General features: G+C 44.6%; 1 protein-coding gene across 1 annotated transcript in view; it reads right to left on the reverse strand.

Moving 5' to 3' along the window:
- npas1 (neuronal PAS domain protein 1) overlaps positions 1-12,173 on the reverse strand; it is a gene marked incomplete at both ends in the record, with an annotated part of 45,460 nt that extends 33,287 nt beyond the window's left edge. The window contains 2 exon segments of the mRNA XM_080771862.1: positions 8,285-8,523; positions 12,079-12,173. Coding sequence (XP_080627988.1) covers positions 8,285-8,523; positions 12,079-12,173 — 334 coding nt within the window.
- Positions 12,174-12,961: the final 788 nt, after the last annotated feature.

Below are 12,961 nucleotides of genomic sequence, written 5' to 3' on the forward strand. Positions count from 1 at the left end.
GGAGAGGGAGAGGGAGAGGGAGAGGGCTGGGCAATTGACTGAAAATATATCGAAACCAATAAAATTTTTTATCAATTACCGACTTAATCGATTAATCGTGAAGCAAAGTGTTTTTTTTCTTTCTTCTTCTTCTTCTTATATATCAACAATAAGGGGGTCCCTGGCATATCTCTTCAAATGGGGGTCCCTCTGCGGGATAATTAGTGTCAATTTGGGGGTCCTTGACATGACAAAGTTTGGGAACCACTGACTGCTATAACGGAAATAACCGTGATCTAGATTTGAAGTCGGACAGACAGACAGATGGACGGACGGACGGACGGACAGACAGACAGACAGACGGACAGACAGACTAACAGAGGCTGAGAGAGAGAGAGAGATAGAGATAGAGAGAGAGAGAGAGAGAGGTGTGTTTGACCTCCCTGACGGACACAGTGAAATACTTCAGCTGAGCCGCCCGTCATCCTCAGAGGTCAGAGGCTCGTATAAAGTGCTCATCGGCGGCGACGCGTTTAAGTGTGCATGTCGCTCGGGGGGGGGGGGGGATTCTGAAGAATTTCCCGCTAAACAGACCGGATCAAAACCGGAAGGTCAGAGGCAGATAAAGAGATTCTGAAAGAATAGAAGGGACGAATTGTTTCCTGTAAACAATTGTTTTTTTTTTGGGGGGGGGGGTTGTTGTGATTTGGGTTGACCATCTGTGGTCCTCCATCTAAACCAGTGGTTTTCAACATTTCAAGGACCATTATCTATTCTGCTTTTGAGCCACAGACCACCGTTTGATGACATTTAATAGCCTCTTAAGACCCAAAACTAAATTAATATTTAGTCGTCGTCGTAGATTTTGTTTACAATTCCATGCTTTTGGCCAAACGTTGATCAAAATACCAATTCTTCTACATGATCTAACCGTGCAGACTTATTGTGAATATAAAGTAATGCAGATGTTTAACAATAAACTCTTCAGAGCGTAAAATGACACCAAATGGACCCGTAAGGGTGGGTGGGGACCACCTGGAACCGTCCGCGGACCACTGATCTAAACCAAAGGGGTGGTGGAGTTTATTGAGCACCGAAGTCCTGACGTAACTCGCTCATCCCGACGATTCCCCTGGTTCGCAGAAGTAATTTCTCTATGGAGAATAACATGGGGTGATCTTAATATCGTCTACTATAAGCGTTGTGGTCCAAAAATAAACAAGCTGTCTTGGCGTTATTGTCAGGGAGGTGTCTCTGTAGCGTTTGCAACAGTCAGTCACTAATATATGATACAGTCTGCTTCTAGCGAAAATCTAACTAATTCAGCAGCAGTAACATTAGCGTTTTCTCTCAGTCAGTTGATTCTTCATATCCATATGAGTGAAGCGGCCGGGGTGACATGTTTATTTTTAACACAGTTGTTATATGAGGCGATCTAAAATCTCCTCAATGGGGATTTCAATGCAACTAAACAAATACATGAACCTGGGGACTGACGCCCTCTACTGAAAGTGACGTCAGACTTCGGTGCTCTATTAGACAGACACAGATAAATATATACAGTGAGAACAGTGGATCTATGAGGGGCGGCGGTGGTTCAGGGGTAGAGTGGCTGGATGGTAACCGCAAAGGTTGCCAGTTTGAACCCTGTGGGCTCCCCCAGAGTTAATGTTGAAGTGTCCTTGAGCAAGACTCTGAACCCCTATAATTGCTCCTGATGTGCTGGTTGGTGGTGCCTAGCATGGTTTCCACCGCCATCGGTGTATGAATGTGTGTATGAATGGGTGAATGTAATGCACAATCTATGTAAAGCGCCTTGGATAAAGGCGCTATATATATAAATGCATACCATTTACCATTTATGACGTCCCCACAGCAGATTATGGAAACAATAGATAAGAACAGAATGAGAAGGAACAGAGCATGCATCTCGTATCATTGTGTATACTGTACATACAGTCAATCTCTCCGCGACAGCAGTGGACAGTCGTCATGTCATGGTTATCAATATGCTCACGCACGTATAGATGAGTCTTTCGCCACTGACTTCATATCTATCATAACGGAAAGCTTTGGAGATACCAGTGATCTCAAATAAAAGAGTGCAGTCCTTGAATGTTATTATCTCGCGCACGGAGGTAGATGCACCCTACGCTACGCGTGTGTGAGCGCACACACACACACACACACACACACACACACACACACACACACACGACACACACAGGACAGTGTCTTTGGTTCATTTTGCTTTTCTTCCCTTCGGCCTCTCCTTTTCATTCGTTTCCTTCTCCCCCCTCTCCCTTTCCTCTGCTACCCCCCCCCCCCCATCTCTCTCTCTCTCTCTCTCTCTCTCTCTGTGTGTGTGTGAAGGTCATGCAATTGATTTTCCTCTGTCTATTCATTTTTCAAGACTGGCTTTGAAACGTGGGAAGCAGACAAAAGCCACACTGCCTCCACCCCTTGCCTTAATTCTCTCCATTTCTCCACCCTGCTCTGTATCCCCCCCCCCCCTCCCCCCCCTCTCTCTCTCTCTCTCTCTCTCTCCCTCCCTCCAACTGCCCTGCATCCTAAACCCTTAGAGGAGCAGAATGTATCCGTTGTGTCTGTCTCTCCGTGTCTATTCCCTGCACTTCCTCCCTCGTACCCTAGTCCCCTCGTCCCCTTGTCCCCTCGTCCCCTTGTCCCATCGTCCAGCGATCTGACCAGTGTAGTCACACTACAGTATATGGCAGAGATTAAACCCATGAATCACACTTTATAAACCCTGCCAATGGATTGTGGGCAGACTTGCTCGAACCGCCGTTCAAATTAGCGCCACGTGCACACAAAAGTGTACGTGCGTGCGTGCGTGCGTGTGACTGTGCGTGCGTGGATGCGTGTGTGTGACCTGCTTGGTGCTGTGATGAATGAAGTTGTAAAGACGAGTCACGTGACATTCCAGCAGGTTTATGGGATGCAACCGTTTTGATCGGCTTGTCAACGTGTGTGTGCGTGTGTGTGTGTGTGTGTGTGTGTGTGTGCGCGCGTGTGTGTGTGTGTGTGTGTGTGTGTGGCGTTATGCGAACACGAAGCAGCTTTGAGAATCTCAAATGCACAGTCCAACACATGTTTGGATGTTTACTATAGCCTTTGCATATAGGCCCATATATATTATTTATTTTTTCCTGTTTTAAAATGTATACATTGTGTATGCTGTGCTCTGAGCAAACCTTCTTGCGTCCGGTCATTGTTAGTGTACCATTGTTGGAGATTTGTTGTATACTTTAGGTTTCTTTAGGTGTCATTGAGGTATTACTTAGCTGTTGTGTAACTTGATATGTATGATGATTTGGTGTTTTAAACATGTTATGCTTTAGCTATTGAAAAATAGCAGATCTACAAGCTCATAGCGCGCCACCGAGTGGCGCGCTACGAGCTTGTAGGTCTGCTATTTTTGAAAAATCGTAAAAATGTGGCGCTAATCTTTGAATATATATATTCTTTCAAAGTGAATGTTTTGAACTCGGGTCTAAATGGGTTAAATAAAGGTTAAATTAAATAATAATAAAAAGAAAAGCTGTGCGCATGTCACGTGGCCTCTGAGGGAAGAGGAGACCAAACTGAGGTTTCAAAACGCCAAGTACTCGCATGTATTACTTAATAGTAATAGTAAAAGTATCAAAACTGCAATATAGAAATACTCTGTTACAACTTGTACCTGATTAAATGTACTTCAGTATTGGTGTCAAAATGTACCTGAGTAAATGTACATCAGTGTTGGTATCAACAGTCGTGTGCTCAAAGTATACCAAATTAAAAAGTACTCCATTATGAAGAATGTCCCATTAATGTATGTTTTGTAATGATGATCAAAATCTACACAGCAACTAAAGTGTTAATAAATACTGGGGTGGAGTATAGTGGAGTAGAAGTAAAAGGAAATTGGAAATACTCGCGAAAGTACAAATACCTCAAAGTTGTACTTAGGTACAGTACTTTTTTACTTACAGTAGGTACTTTCCACTATTGCCTCTGTCCAACACTGACCACGTTTTATTATTGAAAAAAAAAAAAGTAAAAAAAGTAAAAAGTGAAAGAGCCACATTATTTCCATTATTTTAAAATGCTTTTAAATAGGGATGCTTCTAGGTATGGAAATTCTTGGCCGATGTTTAAAATAACAGCCGATAGCCAATATCGATATGTGTTTATTTAGTTTTTGTTGTTTTTATTTCCTTCTTTTGTGCCATCTTATACAAGAAATAAATGTTCAGAATCTACAGCTTGCTAGACTACAGATAACCAACACACCAACATATAATCTACAGTTTGCTAGACTGCAGATAACCAACACACCCACATATAATCTACAGCTTGGTAGACTACAGATAACCAACACACCAATATAATCTACAGCTTGGTAGACTACAGATAACCAACACACCAACATAGAATCTACAGCTTGGTAGACTACAGATAACCAACACACCAACATATAATCTACAGCTTGGTAGACTACAGATAACCAACACACCAATATAATCTACAGCTTGGTAGACTACAGATAACCAACACACCAATACAATCTACAGCTTGGTAGACTGCAGATAACCAACACACCAATATAATCTACAGTTTGGTAGACTACAGATAACCAACACACCAATACAATCTACAGCTTGGTAGACTACAGATAACCAACACACCAACATAGCCAATGCAAAATGAATGATATATCAACAACAGATAAACATTGGCTACTGCCATCGGTTAAACTTCATGTCTGAAAGTAAACTTCATGTCAGAGTAAACTTCATGTCAGAGTAAACTTCATGTCAGAGTAAACTTCATGTCAGAGTAAACTTCATGTCAGAGAGTAAACTAAAAAGATAATTCAGGATTTCAATTCAAATATAGCAAAACATTGCCGATCTACGCTACGACAGTAACATGCAATGTGGTCCTCTGGAGTGAACGTGGAACTATAGTGGCCCTCTGGAGTGAACGTGGAACTATAGTGGCCCTCTGGAGTGAACGTGGAACTATAGTGGCCCTCTGGAGTGAACGTGGAAAATATAGTGGCCCTCTGGAGTGAGCGTGGAACTATAGTGGCCCTCTGGAGTGAACATGGAACTATAGTGGCCGTCTGGAGTGAGCGTGGAACTATAGTGGCCTTCTGGAGTGAACGTGGAACTATAGTGGCCCTCTGGAGTGAACGTGGAACTATAGTGGCCCTCTGGAGTGAACGTGGAACTATAGTGGCCCTCTGGAGTGAGCGTGGAACTATAGTGGCCCTCTCCATCGTCAAAGTTGCCCACCCCTGAGAGTAGCATGGTTTAGTATGATTTCAACTGCGGTTGAAAAAAATGCATATCATTAAATCTAGGCTACTTATACTCCACTGTGTGTGTGTGTGTGTGTGTGTGTGTGTGTGTGAGGGTAATGAGAGTAGTAAAACCAACCCACGCATTAATGTGTTTGTTTGTCCTCACATTACACATATACTTCTCTCGCGCGCACACACACACGCACACACACACACGCGCGCATGCACACGCACGCACACACGCGTACGCACGCACGTGTACAACCAATAGCCTATACACAACTCTAATTGTAGCTGCATCATTTCCCCTCCGTAATGGTAGCAATTAGGCAAGCTGTATAATTGCACTGTCCTCATTATGTAGTTAATTTCTGTAATTACAAATCGCAGCAATAGTCTCCTCCCTCCTTCCTTTCTGTACCTCTCTCTCTCTGTCTCTCTCTCTGTCTCTCTCTGTCTCTCTCTCGTTCTATTCATGTACCCCATTGGGGGGAGGGGGCGGGGGTACTTCAATTAGGCGTACCCCAAAAAGGTAAGGTAAAGTAAGGTGTGGAGGGTATAGGTTTTAGGTTTATACGCGCGCACGCACACACACACACACACACACACACACACACACACACACACACACACACACACACACACACACACACACACACACACACACACACACACACACACACACACACACACACACACACACACACACACACACACACACACACACACACACACACACACACACACACGCTATATCGTGCGCTCACAAACATGTGTGGAATATGGGAATCCATAATTCTATACTATATCTCATGTTCGTGAACAAATGTACTTCAGTAGGTCTGAAGTAAGTCAGTTCGTCTCCAAGGCCTGCCTTTGTAATTCAAAGTCAGGGTGTCGATGGTTCCGTTTACGGTTTGCTGTCTGTTCCTGGGTAATGTGAGGACAAACGCACACATTAACGGTTGGTTTTCTACAATAGCTACTACTCTCGTTACACTCATACAGTCATACAGCATGGGGGGGGGGGGTCTCACGCTGGGGTCAGGAGTAGCTGTGAAGATGAGTCCTAGACGCTGAAGGACCGCTCGGATAGATATAGCCTGATTACATATTGCACACGCACAGAGATGGGCAAAATACATTGAAAATGTATTTCGATACAAAATACAAATACTGTGTCAAAAAATGTATCTAAATACAAAATACATCTTCCATCCCAGCGAAATACAAATTACAAAATACAAAAAAAGTATTTCAAATACGTATTTCAAATACATGTATTTCAAATACTGCCCCGACACGCATGTGGTCTGTGCTCTCTGCACACGCTCTCTGCACACGCATGTGGTCATGTGCTCTCTGCACACGCATGTGGTCTGTGCTCTCTGTACACGCATGTGGTCTGTGCTCTCTGGACACGCATGTGGTCTGTGCTCTCTGCACACGCATGTGGTCTGTGCTCTCTGCACACGCATGTGGTCTGTGCTCTCTGGACACGCATGTGGTCTGTGCTCTCTGGACACGCATGTGGTCTGTGCTCTCTGCACACGCATGTGGTCTGTGCTCTCTGGACACGCATGTGGTCTGTGCTCTCTGGAGGAAGTAACTGGACTGCAGTGCATCATGTGTTCCTGGTGGTGTGATCTGTCATGTGATCAGTGTTGTTTTCCTCGACTAAAACTAAGACGAAAAAATGTTTGTCGATTACCTGATTTTTTCCCCACTGACGAAAACTAAATGGAAACTAAATGAAAACTAAGCTATGATGACTATTTCGTCAACACATAAAAACCAGACTAAAATGTTAGGAAGGGACTATAGTGGACAAGAGATCCAGTATAAGTCATTTTACACTTGGTTGCATGCTGAAAATAGCAGATCTACAAGCTCAGTCACAACGCGTCATGCAATGGCAGTCCCCTCAATCAGATTTGGTCAAAAATGTGCAAAAGTATATGCCCACTGTATCAACTTTGTGTTTATGAGTCTGACCTACAGTAATACGTTAAATGTTATGTGTAATGTATGCAGTCGTATTGTCATGGAGATCTTAAAAGAATGTCTTCGAAATCCTGACGGTTTTCTGAAAAACCGCATGTTTCTGTATCAGTGTTTCTCAAAAAAAGGCACATTTTCACGATTTTTCAAAAATAGCGGAGAAAAGAGAGTTTTAAAACAAAACTCAAAAGTCTGTGACATTTAGATAATGACGGTATTATAAGCCTCAGGGAAGCGGCTATAATTCTAGAGTGGATACTGTAGGCTTTACATCGCCAGAAAATAGTGAAATCTTAATCCTTAATAAGTAGATATGGGATTATTGGCGTGAAATGCCAGCCCTTTAACAGGGTCTAGTAATCTCCATGTGTATCTCAATGGCTTCAGGGTTGCACATTCATGTAGATGACATGTAAATTAGAGTTATTATTTCACCCTCTACAATGTAGAGGGTGAAATAATAACAATACCATAATTTAACCCATTCTGACCTGGGTTTTTTTTTGGGTGCAATTGAGCTCAGAAAACCTAAACCTTTTAAAAAGGTAAATCAAATTTTAAATATAAAACAAAAACACCTTTTTGTGACAGTGAAAAGAACTGCACGGGCACTGTACCGTCGTTAATGTTAAATTCTACAACAGGTCGTTTCGAGGAAGCAATCTGATTGGTTGAAACGGTTTCTAGCCGTGGATCAAACCAGCACCGTTCACCACCTAATCAAAACAAAGAATTCAGCCGCTCTGTTTACCCAGAGCGCTAGCAAACTCGGTGGCTATGGCTAGCTAGTTTCTTGGGACATTTGTGGTCGTAGTGACTACATCTGTCATTACATTTTCTTCAGTGATGCTTGCGGAAGTCGACTTCGTCTCGTTCCTGACCGCATCACTGTTGTGGCAATAATCATGTTAAACAACACCCTCTCGTGTAATATTGCTTAATTAACACGCAACACGTCAACCATCCATCCTCTCTCTCTCTCTCTCTCTCTCTCACCTTTGCTGCAGTTGTTGTCTCCCTCCCTCAGAGGGCTCCAGGGCGGGTCCCCCTGGCTGGCGAAGGTGCGCATGTGCAGGTAGCTGATGGTCAGCCGGATGACCGAGGCCTTGTCCAGCTGGCTGGTGATGGCTCCGGGGAGAGGCAGCATCTTGGCCAGCTCGAAGAACTCAAAGTTCTCCTTGCCCCGCCGCGAGCGTGCCGCGTTGCGGGACTTCTCCTTGCGCAGGTTCTGGAGACTGCAGAAGGACCAGGAGAGGACCAGGGGAGGACCCATGGGTCAGGGTGATGGAGAAACACAAGGAAGGACCAGGAGAGGACCAGGGGAGGACCCATGGGTCAGGGTGATGGAGAAACACAAGGAAGGAACACACAAACAAATATTTACAATTTTTGAAAGGGAGATTCTTGGCCGAAACCGAATGCTGAACACCGAATATCCGAATATGATTAATATTATATATATATTTTTTTTCCTATACCATTGCTGTCATGGCCGTACCTTAAAGCTACCTGATGTATGGCAAAATAAATGGTTATGGCAAAACTTAACTTAAATAATAATCACTATTATGGGTCCATAAAACATTCATTCAGCTCTTTTGAATGCATTAATTGCATACACTATTCGGTGATATATTTTCCGCCTATTCGGGGCCGAAACCGAATAGGCCGAAAATGCATTTTTAGCCATTTTCTGCTGAATATTTTCTGCGGAGGAATATTCGGTGCATCATTTTTGCAGACATAGAACTGGAGCTGTGGCTCTCCTAATGGCCATTTAACCCGTTTGGACCTGAGGACGATTCTACAAAATGTCTTCTAAATCCTGACAGTTTTCTGAAAAACCTCATGTTTCTGTCAGTCGTTCCCAAACAATTTCACGCCAAAGAACTCCCAAAAATACAGTATATGTAATTGCCCCGCCGAGCCCCATCTAAAGATATATCTGTTCGCTCTGAAAGAAAATATTCAAACATTTGGGCCACATTTTCACGATTTTTACAAAATAGCAGACCTATACAAGCTCGTAGCGCGGCACTCGGTGCCGCGCTACGAGCTCGTAGATCTGCTATTTTTTTCAATAGCTACATAATGCGCTCCCGCCCGAAATGGGTTAAGCTGACCACCTGTTGACTGATTGACGCGGTGGTATAAATGAGCCCAGCGTCGGTTGCGGAGACGCTCGTCTCACACAGACACAGATTAGCAAACAAAGGAATCCTCGCCATTCAGCTGTGAGGCAATCTCCATTCTGATCCCATCTCTCGCAGATTGCCTCAGTAATTACAGACAAAATACTTTTTTCTGTTCTCTATCTAGCCAGACTAACCCATTCTGACCGGGCACCCATTTTGGTGTTAGCATCATGTTATGCTTTACCTATTGAAAAATAGCAGATCTACAAGCTCATATCGCGCCACCGAGTGGCGCGATACGAGCTTGTAGGTCTGCTATTTTTGAAAAATTCGAAGAACGACTGACATTTTTAGAATCTGATCTCAGGTCAGAATGGGTTAATCAGACCAGTGTGTGTCCAGTGGAAACCTCGTATGAATCTGATCTCAGGTCAGAATGGGTTAAAGCCTGAGTAAAAAAAAAGAATAATTGGGCTCATTGCACAAGTGCGTGTGCACGCACGCAAGTACGCAAGTACACACACACCCACACACACACACACACACACACACACACACACACACACACACACACACACACACACACACAGTCTCTCTGTCTCTCTCTCTTTCTCTCTTGTCCGGTCGGGGTACCGAGTCGGAGCCGTGATTATGGGATCAATAGCGGAGATGGGGGGGGGGGGGTGATATGTGGGGGGGGGGGGGGGGGGGGGTGCAGAGTGACAGAGCCCAGGTTACCTGTCCCTCTGATTGGGTATTGACTCTCTTCAATGGGGCCTGAGTGGCGGAATTATGTTGTCACGGCTACTCCACTGTTTGTGTGTGTGTGTGTGTGTGTGTGTGTGTGTGTGTGTGTGTGTGTGTATGCGTGTGTGTGTGTGTGTGCGTGTGTCGGAGAGAGAGACAGACAGTCAGACAGACAGAGGGGGGACAGGGCGGAGCATCCCCCCCATGTCATTGATTCTCATTCTCAAAGACCCCCAGCAGTGTGTGTGTGTGTGTGTGTGTGTGTGTGTGTGTGTGTGTGTGTGTGTGTGTGTGTGTGTGTGTGTGTGTGCGTGCGTGTGTGTGCGTGTGTGGGTATGTGCTGTCCTAGCTGTGTGTATAAGAAAGCACGAGAAAGACAAAACATACAGTACATCCATATAGTATCATGTGTGTGTGTGTGTGCGTGCGTACGTGTGTGTGTGTGTGTGTGTGTGTGTGTGTGTGTGTGTGTGTGTGTGTGTTGTGTCTTAATCACCCTTTGTGTTTCTGCCTGCTGTTCCATATAGGCTGTGTAAACAAGTGTGTGCGCGTCCGTGTGTGTGTGTGTGTGTGTGTGTGTGTGTGTGTGTGTGTGTGTGTGTGTGTGTGTGTGTGCGTGTGTGTGTGTGTGTGTGTGTGCTGTGGACTACTGCAGCCAGGCCTCGGTAACATCTCATTATTATACTGCCTCGACCCCAGAGCCACGAGAACAATCCATACACACCCATCGATTCTGCTTACTTTTTATATCCGCCTATAAATGGCTGGCCATTAATCCATTCTGACCTGAGATCAGATTCATACGAGATTTCCACTGGACTACACACTGGTCTGATGAACCCATTCTGACCTGAGATCAGATTCTAAAAATGTCAGTCGTTCTTCGATTTAAAAAAAAATAGCAGACCTACAAGCTCGTAGCGCGCCACTCGGTGGCGCGCTACGAGCTTGTAGATCTGCTATTTTTCAATAGCTAAAGCATAACATGATGCTGACACCAAAATGGGTTCCCGTTCAGAATGGGTTAATAATTCCAGCCAAATTTACTTAATCTCCCGCTAAGGGGAGGGCCCGGCCCGCTTTGACAGCGGTTGGCAGACCCCACGCGCGCACGCAACGCACGCGGCCACACACACACACGTGGCCACACACACACGCGCGGCCACGCTTGTGCGGACTGTGCCTCATTGATAGTGAGTTCTCATTGTATCCGTCGATGTGTACAAGGGTGTTAATGCATGGATTTCAGATCAAGCTATAGGGATTAATTCATGGCCATGCATGCAGGCTTATTGCACACAGTATGTGCTGAGGTGTGCTACATGCACGGGCATGCATTTGCGTGCGTGTGTTCGTGCGTGCGTGCGTGCGTGTGTTCGTGTGTGTGTGCGTGTGTGTGTGTGTGTGCGTGCGTGTGTGCGTGCGTCAGTGTTCTTTAGCTTTGTTAGAGCAGTTTTGGGGCTTTTCACCTTTGTTTTCATAGGACAGCGAAGAGACACAGAAAACAAAACCCTGGACACGAGGTCAGAGGTCATAGGTCTGCGTACTGTAGTGCGTAGCTTGGAAATAATCCGCTCCCAGGTGTGGGAGGTTTTTTTTTTAATAGCCAAAATAGCAGATTAAAAGTATTAAAAAAAAGCATTAAAAGTAAATTAATTCACAGAACTAGCGTCATTTTTTATTGTTGACCTATTTCTACCATGTAGCGCAACGTTTATTTGTGACCCCTCTATCACACAGAACTATGTTTTTGTGTCCACATCACTACGCCAAACAAATAGTTCCATGTGATAGAGATGTCAAAGTTGAACGAAAGTTGCGCTAATAATATATTATTATTTACTAGGCTTGTTACGGATACACATTAAAAATGAACTGATTGCTGAAATGCGTGCGTGCGTGCGTTACCATGGCAACGTGGGAGGTTTGGCCAGCAGTCCTTGTAGGAAATCCCACTCCACGCTCACACACTTTCCCTCGCTGACAAACGGCATGGTCGCCATCCCCTCCTCCAATGACACGCCGCCGCTGCTCCTAACGAAGGCACCGATTGGCTGAGGATGAGACATGCGCGCACTTCCTGTTTGGAGATGTGTGGACGAGAGAGAGAGAGAGAGAGAGAGAGAGAGAGAGAGAAAAAAGAGAGAAAAAAGAGAGATGAGGTCAGGATGAGAAAGCGATATAAGGAAACTGTGGAGCAGTTATAGTTCCAGCTACAGCTGTAGAGTTAAATACCTTGACCACATGATAAAGGTCAGGGTCTGTTCTCCAGGGATCGGTCATCAGGCCAGACATAAAGCATCTTATCACAGCAACGATTACAGTAAAACACCAGAGATCATCACAGCAACGATTACGCTAAAACACCAGAGATCATCACAGCAACGATTACAGTAAAACACCAGAGATCATCACAGCAACGATTACAGTAAAACACCAGAGATCATCACAGCAACGATTACAGTAAAACACCAGAGATCATCACAGCAACGATTACAGTAAAACACCAGAGATCATCACAGCAACGATTACGCTAAAACACCAGAGATCATCACAGCAACGATTACAGTAAAACACCAGAGATCATCACAGCAACGATTACAGTAAAACACCAGAGATCATCGGAGCAACGATTACAGTAAAACACCAGAGATCATCACAGCAACGATTACAGTAAAACACCAGAGATCATCACACACGTCGAGAGTCTCCCCCGGAGAGAACAATCAGGCTATCAGTGACTGAACTTAGATTCTATACAAAATGTCTTCTAAATCATGACATCACTGTT

The sequence above is a fragment of the Protomyctophum bolini genome (genome assembly GCF_963924005.1).
Source record: "Protomyctophum bolini genome assembly, chromosome: 9".
Lineage (NCBI taxonomy): Eukaryota > Metazoa > Chordata > Actinopteri > Myctophiformes > Myctophidae > Protomyctophum > Protomyctophum bolini.